At 40.2% G+C, this 19,992-nt stretch overlaps 1 protein-coding gene across 1 annotated transcript in view; it reads right to left on the bottom strand.

Annotated features, from left to right (window-relative positions):
- The window catches only part of anln (anillin, actin binding protein), a 102,668-nt gene that overhangs the window by 24,130 nt on the left and 58,546 nt on the right, over nt 1-19,992 (bottom strand). The window contains exons 13-19 of the mRNA XM_072560711.1: nt 19,678-19,813; nt 18,703-18,891; nt 18,323-18,449; nt 16,953-17,001; nt 16,822-16,878; nt 7,931-7,966; nt 3,373-3,394 (exon numbers count right to left, since the gene is read on the bottom strand). Of these exons, the coding sequence (XP_072416812.1) occupies nt 3,373-3,394; nt 7,931-7,966; nt 16,822-16,878; nt 16,953-17,001; nt 18,323-18,449; nt 18,703-18,891; nt 19,678-19,813 (616 nt within the window). The remainder of the gene's footprint in view (nt 1-3,372; nt 3,395-7,930; nt 7,967-16,821; nt 16,879-16,952; nt 17,002-18,322; nt 18,450-18,702; nt 18,892-19,677; nt 19,814-19,992) is intronic.

Below are 19,992 nucleotides of genomic sequence, written 5' to 3' on the forward strand. Positions count from 1 at the left end.
TTCCTGCCTAGAAAACAGGTATGATGACCAGTTTCAATCAGAATGTCAAATACATTTCTGCTTATGCTGAACCAGCATATCCAGTGACAGACAGCACAATGGTTCTAAGTACATCAACCTCACTGCCAATACAGGTTAATCAATGTTTTGAAGCGACAGACTTCTGTTAGTACAATGTGCATTCATACTCTCACTTTTGGATGCATGAGCAAAGCCAATATAAATGTTATAGGAGAAAGTGAAGACTGCAGATGCTGGAGACAGAGCTGAAAATGTCAGGCAGCATCCAAGGAGCAGGAGAATCGATGTTTCGGGCATGAGCCCTTCTTCAGGCCTGCTGCGCTTTTCCAGCAACACATTTTCAGCAATATAAATGTTATTTTACTTAGGAATTATTATAATCTCAGGACATAAAAATTTGCTCCATATGCATTAATCAGCTCATTGTCCATGATGCAAACACCCTACTCATGAAAAGTTACCACATTTAAAATCACCTTTTTTCTCCACCTCCAAAAAAATTCATCCAAGAGTTCAGATTTAAGAAAAATTACAAACTGCAAACTAAAGAATGGAGGGACTTAACTGCTCAGTTCGAATTTCAAACCTTTTTTTAAAAATCCTTTTCATTTATGGTATGCATTTGTTTCCCATTCCCAGATGCCCTTAACTGAAAGGTTTTAAGACCATTGGCAAAAGCAATTAAGGGTTAATCACACTGCTGAGAATCTGGAAGTTACATGAGGCCAGAATAGACAAAGATGGCAGATTTCAGTTCCTAAAACAACATTTGAGTGTCGGATGGGTTTTGACAAAAATAGGAGAGAGTTGATTTAGTCACCATCACAGAGACAAACTTCATATTTCAGATTTTAATTAAATTGAATAACCAGCTACCAAAAAAAAGTTAAAGATGATTAAATGTTGAGAGTAAAACTTGCAAATAGATAAAGCAAGATAAATAGCAAGGGCTTCTTTAAACAAAAAGTGAATATACATTGCTTAGAGATTGAGCCTGGGGAAATAATAATGGGAAACCAGAAACGGCAGAGAAGTTAAATTAATACTTTGCAGCAGTCTTCACAGAGAGACACAAAAAAATTCTAAAAATACTAAATATTCACAGGGCAAAAGGAGAAGAAAAAAAACACAATAGCTAACACAAGGAAAAAAAAACTCAGGAAACTAATGGGGCTAAAGACGGATAAGTCACCTGGATCAGACGGGATGCATCCTGGATATTAAACACTGCTACAGAGATAGTAGATGCACTGGTAGTAATCGTCCAAGAATCCTTAGATGATGGAAAAGTCCCAGAGGATTGTAAACTACTCATGTAAAACATTTAAAAAGTGAATAAAAGCAGGTAACTATGGGCCAGCTAGCTTTTCACCTGCTACCGGGAAAATGTTAGCCTCTTATAAAAAGGTTTTAATAACAGAAATTGCTTGAAAAAACTGGCATCTGTGGAGAGAAATCAGAACCACTCTCCAGAACAGATTGAGTACAGTTAGAAGGATAGAGGGAGAGTGTTGGAGATGGGTGAAGGGGTTTGTGGAACAGGGAGAGGACTCTTGTCCAAAGAAATGGGCATGATAGTGAAGGAAGAGGAGTTTTTTTCATGCCCAAAATCTATTAAGGTAGGACGAAGAAGGGCCACAGGATCTGAAATGTTAACTCTGATTTCTCTCCACAGATGCTGCCAGCCCTGTTAAGATTTTCCAGCAATTTCTATTTTTGTTTCAAATATTCAGCATCTGCAGTTCTTTTGTTTTTTGAAGAATGAGAGGCAACCTTACTGAAGCATTCAAGAATTTGAAAGGCTAAGATATAAAAAAGCTATGAATGCTGGAAATACTGGAAAAATTCAGCAGGTCTGACAGTAAATGTGTAGAGAAAATAAAGTTAACATTTCAACTCTAGTGACTCTTCAGAAAATGTTTTCCCTTGGGTGAAGAGTCGAGGACCAGACAGCGTGATCTCAGAGTTGCCTTTAAGATGTTAGCTTTTAAGGTTAGGGAGGAACTTCTTCTCTTGGGAGTAGTAAATTTGTGGAATTCTTTACATCAAAGAACTGTTGAAGCTGAGTCATTAAGTATACTCAAGGCTGAGATAGACAGATTTTTAATCAGTATGGGAATCAAGGGTTATGAGAAGACAGGAAAATGGAGCTGAGGATTATCAGGTCAGCCATCATCTCACTGAATGATGGAACTGACTCAGTGGGTTATAAAATATTAGTCTGGGTTTTGGATTACTAGTCCAGTGACATTATCAATATGTCACCCCATCTTCCTTCATGGCAAAACCAGCACATATTTTCTAATTGCCTTTGACAAGGTTGCAGTGAACACTTTCTAGATGCCTGCAGTTCATGCAATGCAGATACACCCACAGAGAAGTTCAGGATTGTTACCCAGCAACACTAAAAGAACAGTGATATTATTTCAAATCATGATGGAGTGCGTTTTGCAGGTGATAGTACCACCCATCTAACTCCTATCTTTGTCACTCCAAGTGTACCGATCAAGGTTTGATAGATGCTGTTGAAGGACCTTTGATGAGTTGTAGTGCATTTTCTATATTGTACACACTGCTGCCCCTATAGTATTCAATTCCTCTACCACCAAAGCAATCAAATAGGTTTGTTTGTCATGGACAATGTTCTTGTGACTGCACTCATCCAGGTAACTGGAGAAAATCCCATGTTCCATTATAGTCCTGATTTATGCCTGATAGAGATACTGAGAGTCTCAAAGTGAGTTACTACAGAGATTTTCTCCTCTGACCTGCTCTATTAACCAAGTATTCATTAACTGGTCTAGTTCAATTTCTGGCCAATTGTAAGCCTCATGACATTGATAGTAGAGGATTCAGAGATGGTAATATTACAATGTTATGGGGAAATTATTAGATTATTGCTGTTAGAGAACATCATTGCTACGTATAAATTTAAGCCTGAACGTTATCTCGGTTTTGTTGCCTAAAGACATTGACTACTTCTGAAGATTGCAAATCATGCTGAACATTGTACAATCATTAGCAAACATCTCCAGTTTTGACTTCCCGTTCTCATTTAATCCAGTTTTGCTAGGGATTCTTAGTGTCATATTTAGTCAAATGCGGTCTGATTTGAAGGGCAGTCACTCTCACTACACCTGTTTCACCTTGTGAAACCCAAACTGAGCATCAGTAAGCAGGTTTCAATTTCATGATAGCACATCATGAAAAAAAAGTTGGCCAAGATTTCCTTTCATATTAGAAAAACACAATTAGAAATTCACAGATGGAGATATTTGAGATATTTGGGTCAGTCAAGTTAAATTAGCAAATGAGTCACATCAGTTTATAATAAATTGTCAATCAACTTACCTGGTGTATGCAAGTTGCTTTTCTGTTTGAAATTAACAAAAAGATCAAGAATTAGCATTAATTATTATTCATAAAATCCATATGCAAAAACATTTCCGAATCTAAAATAATGAATAAAGTGCAACTATACAAGCTGTGTAATGCTTTATGCTACATAAAAGAAAACCATTCATTTCAAAGGCTCTCCTTTTCTCATTAAATGAGGACTAATTCTCAAAACATGGGACTTGCCAAGTACTCATTTATTCCTCTTTGTTGCTCCCTGACAGATAGTTAAGGGTAGCAGGATTGTTCACTATTAATTGTATTTCCCTAACCTGACACTCTCTGGTCTGGCAACCTCTGTGGTCCAACATGTTCTGCTGGCATGAACTTCCAGTTTCCCAAATTCTTGCAACCTTCTGGAATTGCACTGACATGTAAAGAGTAAAATGACTGCTTTTTACCTTGCTTTACATTGTACTGTTTTTAAAATGCATTTAAGCTCTCATGTTAACTTGACACTTGATTTCCATGGCCTCGTAAATTCTATGCTCCATCAAAGACTGGATCTGAGGCCACTGGATTGTTGAGGTAGATGTACTGCATATTGACATTTTATATCTTCAACTAAGGCACAGGCACATTTGTGCAAACCACTAATTCCAGAGCTTCTTCCCTACACATGATCTTGCAGTCTGTCATTTTGTAGACTCATACTTTGAGTGATGGAATAAATGAGAGAAGAAACATTTCAATCACAACAATGCAAAAGATGATTGAGAAGGATAAAATCAGTAAATGTCACAGCATAATATGATGTTCGAGAAATCAATGCATCAGGACAATAAATAAGATATGTAAAAACAGAGGAAGAGCACTGACAATACAACATTGGAAAGATGTACTCATCAACAGCCAAGCGTTCCAAATAGAAATCTAATCATACTTTCAGATCGAAGTATTGGAGGAATTTTACAGAATATATTTGTCACAATTCAATTGGACATTTTCAAGAGCAATTATTCAATTTTCAAATATTTTATTCTGAAAATGTCGACAAAGCATGAGTCATAGGAGTCTTACAATTGAACTATGGTTTTTTTTTTGTCCTGATTCAAACATAATATCTCAGCATATGTAATGATGACCCTACACTACAGGAGAAATAATTTACGGGACAAGTGCAACCATGTATGGAATTTAACTCCATTATTAAAAGTCCATTTAAAGACAGTGCTGTGGTTCACATGGATGTTAACAATTCGAGGGTGCAAATTAAACAGGCCTTTCCAGCATCTTAGCAAATACTGAATGGTGTGCAATGTCAGATCAGAAGTTCAGATTTTTATTTGTGGGAGCTTGCTTTATGTAGATTGGTTGCCATTTCTTATAGCAGCAACTGCCTTCAAAAGCACTTTATTAGTAAATACTTTGGTGTGTCACGATGTCATGAAAGCAACCAGATAAGCACATGGTTGAACAAAAATTCTTCTTCAAACTATTCCACCAATCATTGCTCTTTAAGAACACTTGTCATGCTTTGTCAATAATAGAAAATGAAGAGATACAAAGGACATCAAAAAATTAGGAGGGCAAAGAGAAACTGTGAAATTAAATGTTTAAGAAACATAAAATCGTAAAATATTTTACCAGAACATACTAATAAAATTAATGTCAAAATGGAAACGGGGTCACTTAATTATGGAGCAGGATGTTATCAATTATTACACTTCAGTGGTTCGCAGGAAAACAAGAGAAGTGGTTAGGAATTGGATAACTGCATTTAACAAAAAGGTGAAACATTAAAAAAAACTAAACAAGCTTAAAGTGAATTTTAAAAAAAACGCTTATAGATGGACCTCATCATATATTGAAAAATAAAGTTTAGAAGAGATTGAAATTTGTTAAAAAAGGGTAGAGTGACAGAAGACTTCATTCTCTGACTAGGCCAATATTTATTGCCCATCCATAACTGCCCTTGAGAAAGTGGCGATGAACTGCTTTCTAGAACTACTGTAGCCCTAGGAGTGTAAATAGAGCTAGAGAGCTATCAGGAAAGAAGTTCCAAGATTTGGACTCAGCACAGTTAAGAATTCCAAGTCAGGGTAAGGATGGGAATACTTATTGAGCCTCCTCTTCCAGTCAGTAGTTTAATTGCTCACCACTATTCAAGGTAGGACTGCAGAACTTAAGTGTGACTTGTTGGTTACGTGTCACTTAGTCCTGTTTATTGCATAAACTACATCATCAGACGACATTTCTGCCACCTCCAAACGGACCCCGCCACCAGGGATATATTTCCCTCCCCACCCATTTCTGCTTTCCACAAAAGACCGTTCCCTCTGTGATTACCCCACACCCCACTATAACACACCCTCCCTTCCTGGCACCCTCCCCTGCCACCGCAGAAATTGCAAAACCTCCTCCCTCACCTCCATCCAAGGCCCCAAAGGAGCCTTCCACAACCAAAGTTTCACCTGCACACCCACCAATATCATTTATTGTATCCGTTGCTCCCGATGCGAACTCCTCTACATTGGGGAGACTGGACGCCTCCTAGCAGAGCGCCTTAGGGAACATCTCCGGGACACCCGCACCAATCCGCCCTGTCGCCCAACATTTCAACTCCCCCTCCCACTCTGCCGAGGACATGCAGGTACTGGGCCTCCTCCACCGCCACTCCCTCACCACCCAGCACCTAGAGGAAGAACATCTCATCTTCCGCCTCGGAACACTTCAACTCCATGGCATCAATGTGGATTTCACCAGTTTCCTCATTTCCCCTTCCCCCCACCTCACCCCAGCTCCAGCTCAGCACTGTCCCCATGACTTGTCCTACTTGCCTATCTTTCTTTCAACCTATCCGCTCCACCCTCCTCTCTGACCTATCACCTCCATCCCCACCCCCATTCACCTATTGTACTCTATGCTACTTTCTCCCCACCCCCACCTCCCTCTCATTTATCTCTCCACTGCAGGCACCCTGCCTCTATTCCTGACAAAGGGCTTTTGCTCGAAACGTCGATTTTCCTGCTCCTTGGATGCTGCCTGACCTGTTGTGCTTTTCCAGCACCACTCTAATCTAGACTCTGGTTTCCAGCATCTGCAGTCCTTGTTTTCACCCTGTTTATTGCATGTTGCTTTTCCCTGACATTCAAACAGTCCTTCATGGTGATATTACCAACTTGACTCTTAGGTATGTCTGGTGCTGTGGCTGGCATGCCCGCCTGCACCCTTCATTAATCAAGGTTGGATCCCTAGCTTAATGGTAATGGTAGAGTAGGTTGAAAGGTGGGAAAAGGAAAGACAGTGTAGGGTTTCTGATAATCACAACTACATACTAGTTAGAGGAAGATGTTATGATGTTTTTCATCTTTTGTACTAGTATACTCTGCTCTCCCATCAAGGACATGGATGTTTGTGAAGACTCCCCCCCCTCCAGTCAGTTGTTTAATTGTCCACGAACATTCGTGACTGGATGATGTAGAACTGCAGAGCTTAGATCTGACACGTTGGCTGTCGAATTGCTTAGCCCTGTCTATCGATTATTGCTTATACTGGTTGGCACACAGAGTTCTACATTGTAGCTTCGCCAGATTGACACCTCATTTTTAGATATGATAAGTGCTGCTCCGGGCATGGCCTCCTGCATTCTTACATCGAATCAGGGCTGATCCCCTACCTTGATGGCAGAGTGGGATGTGTTGAGCAATGAAGTTAGTGTTTGAAGTACAGCTCAGTTCTGCTGCTACTGATTGCTCAGTGCTTCATGGATGTCCAACCTTCAGTTGCTAGATCTGTTTGACGTCTATCCAGTTTATCATAGTGATAATGCCAAAAGCACCATTTAAAACATTCACAAAATGAAGGACTATTCAGTGGTCATTCCTACTGATGCTGTCATGGATTATGCATCTGCAGCAGGCAGATGGGTGAGGATGACATCAATTATTTTTTTCCTTCTTGTTGGTTTCATCACCACTTACTGCAGACCCATTCTAGCAGCTACATCCTTTAGGACCTGGCTGGCTAGGTTACTGTTGGCGTTACCAAGCCACTCTTGGGGAGGATGTTGATATCCCCACCTGGAGAATACTCTGCATCCCTGTAACACTCAGTGCTTCCTTCAAGTGGTGTTCAATAGAGAGTGAGAAATTGGAACTTGCTATCACAAGGTGGTTGAAACAAAGATTAAAGATGAATTTAGGGCAAGACAAGTCTCTGTGAAAGAAGGGACTGGAGGGTTTCGTTGACAGATTTGAAAGACAATGGAGAAATGGTGCATAAATGCAAGCGTGGGCTGGTTGGACTGCATATCCTATGCCAACACTAAATCAGAAATATTGCCTAAATTCAGTAAGATATACAAATCCACAAGGATGCATCTTATAGTGCTAAGATACAAAATATTAGGTGTCTAGCATTTCAAAAATGTAAATTCAGTGATAAAGTTATTATTTAATTAAATGATCAAAGTTTCCTCATCGATCATTTGGAAGACATAAAATCTCAACAAAAGTATACTATCAGTAGCAGATTATTTATTGCTGTGTGGTAATATACTCTATTTACTTACAGTGATTGAAGTCAACAACCTCTTTGGAGTTATGGCCTAAGAAGAAAAAAGACTTAGTCATTGAAAGAGGCAACCAGTGTTAAAATTATCTTTATGATACCTGCATGCAACCAGTAGGTCACCTGAGTGTAACAAAATGAAAATTTCTATCATAATTCAAAAAGTTTGCTAAAATGTTATTTTCCTTGCTTCAGAAGGAACAGAAGGAACCTTTTTCCAGTCAGCAAAATCCAGCAAGTAGATGTTAAATATTAAACCGGAGGACACAAATCTTTAATGGGAAAGCTAAATCGTTTTATTGAACAATGGAACTGCCTTCTAGTCATGCACCCTGGATAAACATGTCTGAAACACATTAATTAGCAGAAACTATTTTGCCGGTGTTCATTAATAAAGTTACATCATAATAAAAGTAGAATGTTAGCAATTCAATCCCCTTTCCCCTTACCTATGACCTTACAGCCCAAAAGACAACAACTAGTTAGTTGAGTGGCCAAAGTTCCAATAGCATTTATTTAATTACAACCTTAAAAGGCCTAAAGTAATTTTTAAAAATGTTTAGTCTACTTAGTATTAATTTAAACATAGAAAACACAAGTGTAGAAGCACAATGGACAGGGAAACAAGAGATAAATGTTGCTGACGAATGATTTTCACCAGAATCAGAAAAATTTAGAAATGTTAGTTTTTAAACAAGTACAAAGACAAGGAAAGTTTGGGAGTAGAAGAATCCTATCTGTGATAGGATTAAAAACTAGTGAGATTAAATGATGAAGGATGATGGTGAAATGCAAAAGGGGATGGTAGTGGGAATCTAGAGGAGCTGTACATGAGAAAATAGAATCATCATTAACAGCTGCTGTACGGGCGGCACAGTGACTCAGTGGTTAGCACTGCTGGCTCACAGCACCAAAGACCTGGTTCAATTCCCATCTCAGTCGACTGTCTGTGTGGAGTTTCCTCTGGGTGCTCCGGTTTCCTCCCACAATCCAAAGATGTGCAGGTCAGGTGAATTGGCCATGCTAAATTGCCCTTAGTGTTAGGGGAATGGGTCATGGTGGGTTACTCTTTGGAGGGTCGGTGTTGACTTGTTGGGCTGAAGGGCCTGTTTCCATACTGTAGGTAATCTAATCTAAAAGCAATAGGAATATAAGTAGAAACAGGAATGGGTTACTCAACCCTTCAAGCTTACTCCGCCCTTCAATAACATTATGGTTGATCAGACTTTTAACTTCCAAACCACATTCCTGTATATCCTCAGTAACCTTTCACCTCTATGTTGGTCAAAAATCTATCCACAACTGACTTAAACATACAAAGATTCTACATGCACTAAGTTTTGAGAGAGTTCCAAAGTCTACCAGCCTGCTCAAAGGAAAAAAAATTCTTCTTCTGCGTCTTAAGAGGCAATCCTTCATTTTTAAACTACAAACACTGGTTTTAGATACTCCATCAAAAATCTAGCCACACAAGGCCTTTTGGGGATGAGTGACCATAATATGATAAAATTCCTCAACAAAATGGAGGGTGATATCGTTGATTGTGAGAAGAGGGCCATGAATCTAAAATGGAGGAAACTCCAATAGTATGAGGCGCAGGTTGGTTATGATAGATTGAGAAGTGTTACCTAAAAAGGATGACAGTGGATAAGCAATGGTAAATATTCAAAGATCATGGGTAAACTACAACAATTCGTCATTCCTATCTAGTGTAAAGTAAAATAGGAAAAAGTGGCCAAACCATAGGTTAGGAGGGAAACCAAAGAATGTATGCAATCTAAGTACCCCAGTCCAACACTGGCACCTCCAAAGTATGCAATCGAAGGAAGAGATATGACAACAGACCTGAGGAGTGGAAGCAGTTTAGAATTCAGCAAAGGATGACAAACGCATCAATTAAGAAATGGAAAGTAGAGTGTGAGAGTAAGTTTAAGGGAAACATAAAAACTATAAAGGTTTCTATAGCCAGTTGGAGAAAAGGAACTGGTGAAGACAAATGTAAATCCCTTAGTCAGAAACAGGGGAATTTATCATGGGAAATGGCTGATCTACTAAATACATACTTTGGTTCTGTTTTCACGAAAGATGTCACAACATATCAAAAATGCTGGGGAATACAGGGTTCAGTGAGAGGGATGAATGGAAAGAAATCAGGGAAATTAGTGGGGAAATACTGTTGGGGCATTGATGGGATCAAAGGTCAATAAATCCCCAGGCCCTGATAACCTATACTCCAGAGTACTTGAGGTGGCACTAGAAATAGTGGATACATCAGTGATCACCTTTCAAGATTTTGCAGACTTTGGAACAGTCCCTATGGATTTGAAAGCGACTAATGCAACCTCATTATTTAAAAAAAAATAGAGAAAACAGGGCATTATCAACTGGTAAGCCAGATATTGGTGGTGGGGAAAATGCTAGAGTCCATTAAAAACACTCATAGCTGAACACTTAGAAACAGTAACAGGATTGAACAGAGTCAGATTTGGTTTTCAGAAGGAAAATCCTGCTTGGCAAATCTACTGGAATTTTACGAGAATGTAACTAGCGGAGTTGATAAGGGGGAGCCAGCACACTTGGTTTGGTTGGGCTTCCAGGCGGTTTCAGTAAGGTCCCACACAAGAAATTAGCATGTAAAATTAAAACATACGGTCTAGGAGGTAGTGCACTGATGTGAATGAAGAACTGGTTGGTAGACAGGAAACAAATAATAAGAATAACTGGGTCTTTTTCTGAGGGACAAGTATTCACTAGAGAGGGGATCAGTGCTTGGACACCACTTATTCACAATAAATATTAATGATTTATATGAGGGAACTAAATGCTACATCTCCATATTTACAGATGACAAGTCAGATGGGAGAGTGAACTGTGAGGAGGATACAGAAATACTTCTGTGAGATGAACAAGTTGAATGAGTGGGCAAATGCATGGCCGATAAAGTAGATAAATGTGTGGTAGCTTAATAGGAAGGTAGTTAGTTATCTAAATGGTGATAGATTATGGAAGGGGGAGGTGCAATGAGACCTTATACACCAGACACCAAAAGTAGGGATGATGAAAAAGCCAATTAATATGCTGTAGCAGTGACTCACTGCAATTGTTTCGGGCTTTGGTGAGACCACAGCTGGAACATTGTCTACAGTTTTGGTCTCCTTATCAGAGGAGAGATGCCATGGCTATGAAGGGAGTGCAACGAAGATTTATCATAATGATTCCTGGGATGGAGGACTGACATATGAAGAAAAACTGAGCCCATTTGGACTATATTCATGGGAATTTAGAAGAACGAGGGCGATTTCATAGAAACCAACAAAATTCTAACAGGCTGGGACAGGGTTATCGCAGGAAGGATATTGCTGATGATCAGGGAGTCTAGAGCCAGTGATCTCAGTCTAAAGAATAGGGGGTAAACCATTCAAGAATGAGAAGAGTAGAAACTTCTTCATCTAGAAAGTAGCAACCTTGTGTCCCATGAGTTTAAGTTAAGCTTCATTGAAATTTGGTAGGAGGCCGATGATAGAGAACTCGGGGAGGGAGTATAGCAGAGAAACAAAGACCAATAAGTGAACTAAGACTCGAGCTAGTGATCACTAACTAAACAGAAATGCTCTAATGACTCCAATCTGCATTTGGCCATCCAGTGTAGAAAAAAAACACATTGCATTATTCCTTCATCTTCTCTCCCACATCTGTTCTTGCTTCAAACATATTGCACATCTAACTTCTGGATGAAAGACTGCAAAACTTAAGTCTCTTTTTCTCTGAACAGACGCTGGCGTCCCAAGTACCTCTAACACTTTGTTTTCATTTTCAAATTTTCAATATCTGCACTATTAGCAATCTTGTTGATGTTTGTGGCATATTTAATTGATATTATCACCAGCACAAGTACAGACTAGCATAATTAATTTCTGACTACAGAAATTTATTTTATTGTGTATTTTAGTCTGTCTACCAATGTCAGCTGCATTTTTACTGCAATCATAAGTTGATATTATCCACCCCCCACCCCAAAAAAAAGGCGTTTAGTAATATCTGGGCTTCACAAGTGGCAGACAATGACCATCACTGACAAGAGAATTTAACTCTCTCTCTACAGCATTCAATCGCATCACTGTCAATAATCCTCTGCCATTGACCAAGATTTTAACTGCGCCAACTATGTAAATACTGTGGCAACAAAAATAAGTCAAATGCTCAGAATTCTATGTCAAGAGTATGTTGCTGGGAAAGCACAGTAAATCAGGCAGCATCTGAGGAGCAGGCGAATCGACGTTTTGGGCATAAGCCCTTCATCAGGAATGAGGCTTGTGGGCCAGTGCTGAGAGATAATTGGGAGGGTCTGGGGTTTGGGGGTTGGGGGGGGTGGGGGGCAGTGAATGGTAGGTTAGAAAGTTATAGGTGGATGAAGATGACGAAGAAGGTAATAGGTCAGAGGGGGGGAAGTGATGGACAGGTTCGGAGGGCGGTGCCAAGTTAGAGGCTTGGGACTGGGATCGTGTAGGGGGAGGGGAAATGAGGAAGCTGTTGAAGTCTACATTTATCCCATGTGGTTGCAGGGTCCCAAGGCAGAATATGAGGTGTTCTTCGTCCACGTGTCAGGTGGTAACAGTTTGAGGGCAGAGGCAGCCCAGGATCTGCATGTCCTTGATCGAGTGGGAGGGGAGTTGAAGTGTTCAGCCATGGGGTGGTGGGGTTGGTGCATGCGGGTGTCCCAGAGATGTTCTCTGAAACGATCCACAAGAAGGCGGCCTGTCTCCCCAATGTAGAGGAGACCACACCGGGTGCACCAGATGCAGTAGATGACATTGGTAGAGGTACAAGTAAGTTTTTGATGGATGTGGAAGGATCCCTTGGGGCCTTGGACGGAGGGAAGGGGAGTCATGTGGGCACAGGTTTTTGCATTTCCTGTGGTGGCAGGGAAAGGATGCAGGAGCTCGGTGTGGGCTGGTGGGGGTCGTGTACCTGACGAGGGAGTCTCTCCAGACGCTGATAGGAATACAGAAGGAAATATATCTTTGGTGTTGGTGTCTGTTTGGAGGTGGCAGAGGATGATGCGGGGTGGAAGGTGAGGATCGGGGTGGGTTCTGTCGTTGTTGCTTTGAGAAGGGTGGGGTTGGAGGGTGGTGCATGAAGTGGAGGAAATGCGCTGGAAGGCATCAACCACTATGTGGGAACGGAGGTTGCGATCATGGAAAGAGGTGACTATTTGGGACTGAGATGGAATTGGTCATTCTGGGAGCAGATGCAGCGCAGGCGGAGAAATTGGGAATAAGAGATGACGTTTTTACAGGAGATAGGGTGGGAGAAGGTGTAGTCTAGGTAGCTGTGGGAGTCAGTGGGTTGTAGTACATGTATATGGTTAGTCGGTCACCATAGACTGTGATGGAGGTGTCCAGGAAGGGAAGGTATGTGTCTGAAATGGTCCAGGTGAATTTGAGGTCAGGGTGGAAGGTGTTGGTAATGTTGATGAATTGATCAACCTCCTCATGGGAGCATGAGGCAGCGCTGATATCGTCATTGATGTAACGGAGGAACAGGCAGGGGGGGTAGTGCCATTGTAACTGTGGAAGGTGGACTGTTCCACGCATCCGTCAAACAGGCAGACATAGCTGGGTCCCACGTGGGTACTGGCGGCACCACCACATTCTCCCCACGAGGAGGATGAACAGTTCATCAACTTTATCATCATCATCATCATCCACCCCAACCTCAAATTCACCTAGACCATCTCGGACAACCCCCCCTTCCCCTTCCTGGACCTCTCCATCAGCGTCTCCGGCGACCAATTAACCACAGACATATACTACAAGCCCACCAACTCCCACAGCGACCGAGACTACACCTCCTCCCACCCTACCTCCTGTACAAACATCATCCCCTTATTCCCAATTCCTCCACCGCATCTGCTCCCAGGATGATAAATTCCACTCAAAGCCCCAGTTGGCTTCCATCTTCCACGATCACAACTTCCCTTCCCACGTGGTTTATGATGCCATCCAATGCATCTCCTTCACTTCACGCACCACCGCTCCTGACCCCCACCCCTCCCAATGCAACAAGGACAGAATCCTCCCCCAGGTCCTCACCTTCCATCCCATCAACCTTCGCATACATCGCATTATCCTCCACCACTTCCAAACAGATACCATCACCAAAGATATATTTCCCTCCCTACCTCTATTAGCGTTCCGGAGAGACCATTCCCTCCACGACTCCCAAGTCAGGTCAATGGCCCACACCCCACACCTGGAACCTTTCCCTGCCACCGCAGGAAGTGCAAAACCTGCGCCCACACCACTTCCCCCTCCTCCTTCCAAGGCCCCAAGGGTTCCTTCCACATCAGTCAAAAATTTACCCGTACCTCTACCAATGTCATTTATTGCATCTGTTGCACCCAGTGTGGTCTCCTCTGCATTGGAGAGACAAAACGCCTTGCTGTTAGTTTCAGAGAACATCTCTGGGACACCCGCACCCATCAATCCCACCACGCTGTGGCTGAACACTTCAATTCCCCCTCCCACTCCATCAAAGACATACAGGTCCGGGACCGCCTCCACCCCCAACAGTTACCACCTGACGCTTGGAGGAAGAACACCTCATATTCCTCATTGGGACCCTGCAATTACACAGAATAAGTGTGGATTTCAACAACTTCCTCATTTCCCCTCCCCCTACATTATCCCAGTCCCAAGCCTCCAACTCGGCATCGCCCTCCAGACCTGTCCATCATTCCCCCTTCTGACCTATCACCTTCTCCTTCACCTTCATCTACATATTGCTTTCTCAGAGACCTTCTCCCCCACCCCCCAACCCCATCCACTCCCATTTACCTCAGCCCAGCCCATAAGCTCTTCATCAGGAAGGAGGCTTATGCCCGAAACGTTGATTCTCCTGCTCCTCGGATGCTGCCTGACTTGCTGTACTTTCCCAGCAACACACTCTTGACTCTGATCTCCAGCATCTGCAGTTCTCACTTCCTCCGCTCAGAATTCTGTGGCAAGTCATTCACCTCCGAACTCATTAAAACCTATCCATCATCCATGGAACAAGTCAGAAATGTGATCACAGAATCACTGTGGTGTAGAGAGGCCATTCAGCCCATCATGAATGCAGTAGATATCTAAGATAATTTATTGCCAAATGTCCTGTCTTTTCCCCCACAGCTCTGCATGCTGCCTCCACAACACTTTTAGACAGCGTGTTCCACACCTAACTACTTTTTGTACAAAAACATTTTTCTCACGTTGCCGTTTGCTTCTTTTGCGAACTATTTAAAACCATTCTCTCTGGGTCTTGATCCATTTGTGTGTGGAAACAGTTTCTCCCCATCCAGTCTTCCAGACCCCTCACGATTTTGAAAACGGCTATAAAATCTCCTCTTAGCCTTCTCCTCTCCATAGGAAACAGTACTAACATTTCCATTCTTTCCTCATAATTGAACGGTCTCATCCCTGGAACCATTGGCAAAAACATCACCTGCACGCTCTCCGTAGCATTTGCATCCTTTTGATAGTGTGGCACTCAGAACAATACACAATATTCCAGCTGAGATTTAACCAATGTTTATCATAACGTTGTGTTCTATGTACGCTGTTCTGTGCAAACATCCTCAAGTGATCATATTGCAATACCTGACAACCAAGTTTGCTGATTTGTTTTTTGCCTATCCTCAATAAGTAACCAAAGAACATTAAGACTAGCTTGCAATATTCTACAACCAGACCTCTCAGATTTGTCCCAAATTGTTAAAATCCAAGGTGTGCTAGAAGTGAGCAAATCAACTCTGCTATCTGTACTTGAAAGAGGAAGGAGTAAGTGAAACATCAGGAAAACTTTGTCCAGTCAGTTAGCACTAACTACAGCTAATAGCTTCTTCTGGCTTGCTGCTTACTCCCATAATCATGAGTAGGACGATTTAAGGATCAGACAAGGCGGCAATGGTCATTTTACAACAATGTAGAATCAATAAAATGTATGTGAATCACATATACTCATTTACTCCACATGTAATGCAGGTCTGGAAATGAAATTCAAAACACATCCCAAATTAAGGCCAGTTAGAAATTAAGGAAAATCAGAATTGGAGTTTTGTTATTCAAGTATGAGCAGGGAAGTATTGTTAGATTGAAAATGCGAATCATACCAAAGAGCAAATCAGTTCTCGGAAGTAATGAAACACTCCCAGATGAAGTGCAGACATTTTGCACAGAAACTACAAAAAGAAAATATATTTAGCCAGCTAGTTGTTCTTAGCAAATATAGAAAACATAGAGCAACTTGTAATGTTTATCAGTTTATAACCTGGTTTCAAGAACAGTTCAATTGTTGAAGGGAATTGATGCCATCGAAAAATTAAGCTTCATATTAGTCTAAATAAAATTATTTTTGAAGTATTGTGGAAATCATTCTGTGTTGAAACAAAGACAGATTAAAGATTTTTAAAAATTAAAACTAGACTTTGACATAAGGCTTTTCAAAAGGTAACATATTAGAAAGAAATTCAGAGAGTGTTCTTTTTGGAGAAAAAGGAATAACTTCAAAAAGTCTTTGAATAGCAGTTTCATTTTATCCTCATAGCAGTATTTTATGCTCTCTCAACACATCTGTACAAATTAACAGTATGATAACTGAATAGTTTCAAAATGTTGTTGAGTTAGTGACTCGGAATTTTGGTAAAGGAAAGATGATCCTCTGGTATTGTGTACCAGATCAAAGTCATGCCTCTTGGAAGTTACTTTGTAGTTTTATATTAAGGGAAGCCTCTGTGTACTGGTTTGAGGTAAAGTTTACCAATTCGATTGCATTGAGTAACTTTTCTTCAACCAGTAGCTGATGAATTAGAAAATCATTGAATGAAGCAATACTTCAGTAGATCTTGCTCTTTACCTTAGATTTACTAGGTTTCTTCTTCTTGTCTGTAGTACTGCTCTCTCGGTTTTGTGTCTAAAAATGAGAATGATAATATTCATGAGTTAATACAATATTATATCTGTGCATTAATTTTTTTGCATACTTACCAAACTATAAACTTCTATTTCAATTTCAAAATCATTCGAGACATCCTGCCTAAAATAAAAGAAAAGTTTAAGTTTACTTAACCCAAGCAAAAATACAAAACAAAGTTTAACCTTTCAAAACACAGAATCATGAAATAGATCAGTGAAGTACTGAAGGAACAGTTTTTGAAACATTCCTTTAGTGGTCCACTCAGGTAAGTCAGGCAAAAGACTACCTACTAGTTCTATTGTATCTGCTACTGTCTGCTACTGTAAAAAAAACCTCAGAACTAGTGGGAAGAATTGCACTATTTTTGCTGAAACAACAACGAGGTAATGGAAACCTTTAGTCTTATGCTGGCCCTCACCCTCAGCTGGTTCCTTCGGAAGAAGTTTCTCTCCCAAATTGGTGGGAAAGTGCTGTGGTCTTCTCACTGCCCTTCCCCAAACTGCAAATTTACAGGTGGTAAGCAAGGTCCAACTAAGGCTGTTAAGCAGACAATTATTAGCCACTCAAGGGCAGAAATCTGGCACGTCATGTCAGGCAAGGGCTCACTTACTTCAAAGTCACATGATTACTTTCTAATACCCATGGTCATTGGTGGTCATTTCTTAGAGGTGGGACATTTGCAGGTGAGTAATGAAAATTTATACTCCAGCTTCGTTTGTGACTGCTGAAAGTTCACAGAATGCTTTCGCTGCCAACTCTTCAGCTGACGAGGTAGGAAATCTCATTAATTAAAATATTTCTGACCATCCTCTTAGTTTTCAGACCACAAGAATTAAAAACTTCATCTCATAGTTAAATATTGACATAACTATGACATAAATCTTGTTATAAACTTACATTGTTGTTTCTTCTCCCTATTATGCCTGAGTATATGTTGTATGAGTGGAACTTAGGATTCTAGTTCTGATCTTGACCATGATGTCAGTAGTTTGTATTTCGGACCAGCTTGTGAACCACCTGGAGCACCCTCACCCATAAACTACACCCAAGGATCAGTGGTCCAGGTTATTTCTCAAGTTCTGGAGCAGCATTAAAACTCATGTCCTTCTACCTCGAGGAAAATATACATTTGTTTCCCTGCTTTTCAGATTCCTGTTGGTATGAGCCAACAATTAATCCCTTCATTACAACAACTGAAACATATAATTGGAATATGATATCAAAGGAGCAGTGTAATCATTTAACATGTAACCAGTAAAGGTATAAATTGCAACTATGGAGATAACAGTGCTCCTGTACTAGGCACACTGTACCTGTACTACGTATAGACTACCTGAATTCAAATAAGTTGCGAATACAACATGCTAAATAGTTTGAGACAGCCTGTAAGTATGCAAATTAAAAGCAGACTTTGGATATCGTTTCTACATTTGTTACTTACAGTGTAAATTTTGTGGGGAAACTAATAGCATCACCACTTAGTGCAATCTGCGTGGTGGCCAGAGGAGTGGCCACCATATTTAAAGCTCCCGCTTTAATCAGTATAAAGAAATAATAACTGGCAGCATCTGTAAGAGATCAATAATTCAATGAGCCATATATGTAATTAAAAGCTTTCTGATATACAGTTTGACTATTTGCACTTTCAAACTTTATTTAAATGATAAGTAGATCCTTCAAATAATTCCTCTATAACTAATTCAAATACTCTTGCAAAAAGCTGAAACGCTAAACATATTAAAAATCAACTACAAAATGCAGCTGTTTCAGCTTTACGGTAGAACACAAATTTTATTGCTCTGTACTTAAAATGAGGCTTACCAGTTTTGTGAGCTGTTGAACAGATGAAATCAGCCTTCAAAGGAAGGCGAATTTCTGAAAGTGCAACACAGCCTTTTGACGGAGCATATTCATTAGCTGCTTTCTCCATATGGCCTCCTCTTTTACTTGCAGGCACCCCTTCATTCTTCAGTTTATTCAGTTCAGTAAGAAGCGCCAACCTCTTTTCACCTATGCGCAAAAACAAAAGATAACATTTCACAAGTTCTTTGTGTTACCTTATTCTTTATATTGTGCAAAGATGTTTTATATTGTAAAATGTCATGCTTATTTTACTCAAGACTTCAGTGCGATAGTTGTCAATTTAAATTCAATTTCCACCTAAGCTTGATGTAAGCACTTTAAGGGAATATGTACAACTTAATTTAAGGAAATGATTATATATACTGGTAATTCAACTTAGTTAAGCTTAACCCTGGAGTAATGCAAATTTGGCACTACTTTTTTGAAGGAACGTGTCTCTCAGTCATTTTCCATTTGCGAACTCATAGCATTATTACAATGAATAGCACGTGAGGTTTACTTCATAGACATCAGTGCTCATCAAACAAAGCCATATAAAAGTAATCATTTAACTTAACATTATTTTATACCAAAGCCTTTCACAGACTTGGGATTCTGTATGTTTGTGCTGGCTAGGAGAGATAGAGAGACAGGTTGACCAGACCATATCATTCTAATAAGAATAATCAAAATGAAAATTGTAATTTCAATGCTGTGTTGATTATTCAGACCAATTGATCAGAAGCACACAAGTATTTAAATTTTAGCATTTAATGGGCTTTAATAAGTTTGAATTATACATTTTGGAAAAATTCAAAAACAGGAAGCCTGAGAAAAACAGAACGGTCAGTAGTGAGCATTCACATGTTTAAATATTCACTATTTTTCCAAACACATTTTGTACTGGAGCAAATTGTACATTCATAAATATATTGCAACTTAAGTGTTTCTTACTGGCAATCAGTAGTAACCGCTCAGCCTCAGCTTCTTGCTGAGATCCTTTCCCATGATCTTCATCTGTACAACAGTTTAAAGCCTGGCTTGCCTGGTGGATAACACTCTGCTGGATATTTATCTCATTGTTCAGAGTCTTGAAACGATAAAGTGAAACCAATTAATAAATAAGAGAAAAATAGTACATAAAATCAAATCAGAGGATTTTACAACGTGGGCTAATGCAAAACAAGACGTCTGCTCCCAGAATAAAAACTAAATTCAAACAATGTGTACCATGTGACTTAAAACCAAGTTCGGTTTGTTCTTTTGACA

This window comes from Chiloscyllium punctatum, chromosome 41 (assembly GCF_047496795.1).
Source record: "Chiloscyllium punctatum isolate Juve2018m chromosome 41, sChiPun1.3, whole genome shotgun sequence".
NCBI classification, from domain to species: domain Eukaryota; kingdom Metazoa; phylum Chordata; class Chondrichthyes; order Orectolobiformes; family Hemiscylliidae; genus Chiloscyllium; species Chiloscyllium punctatum.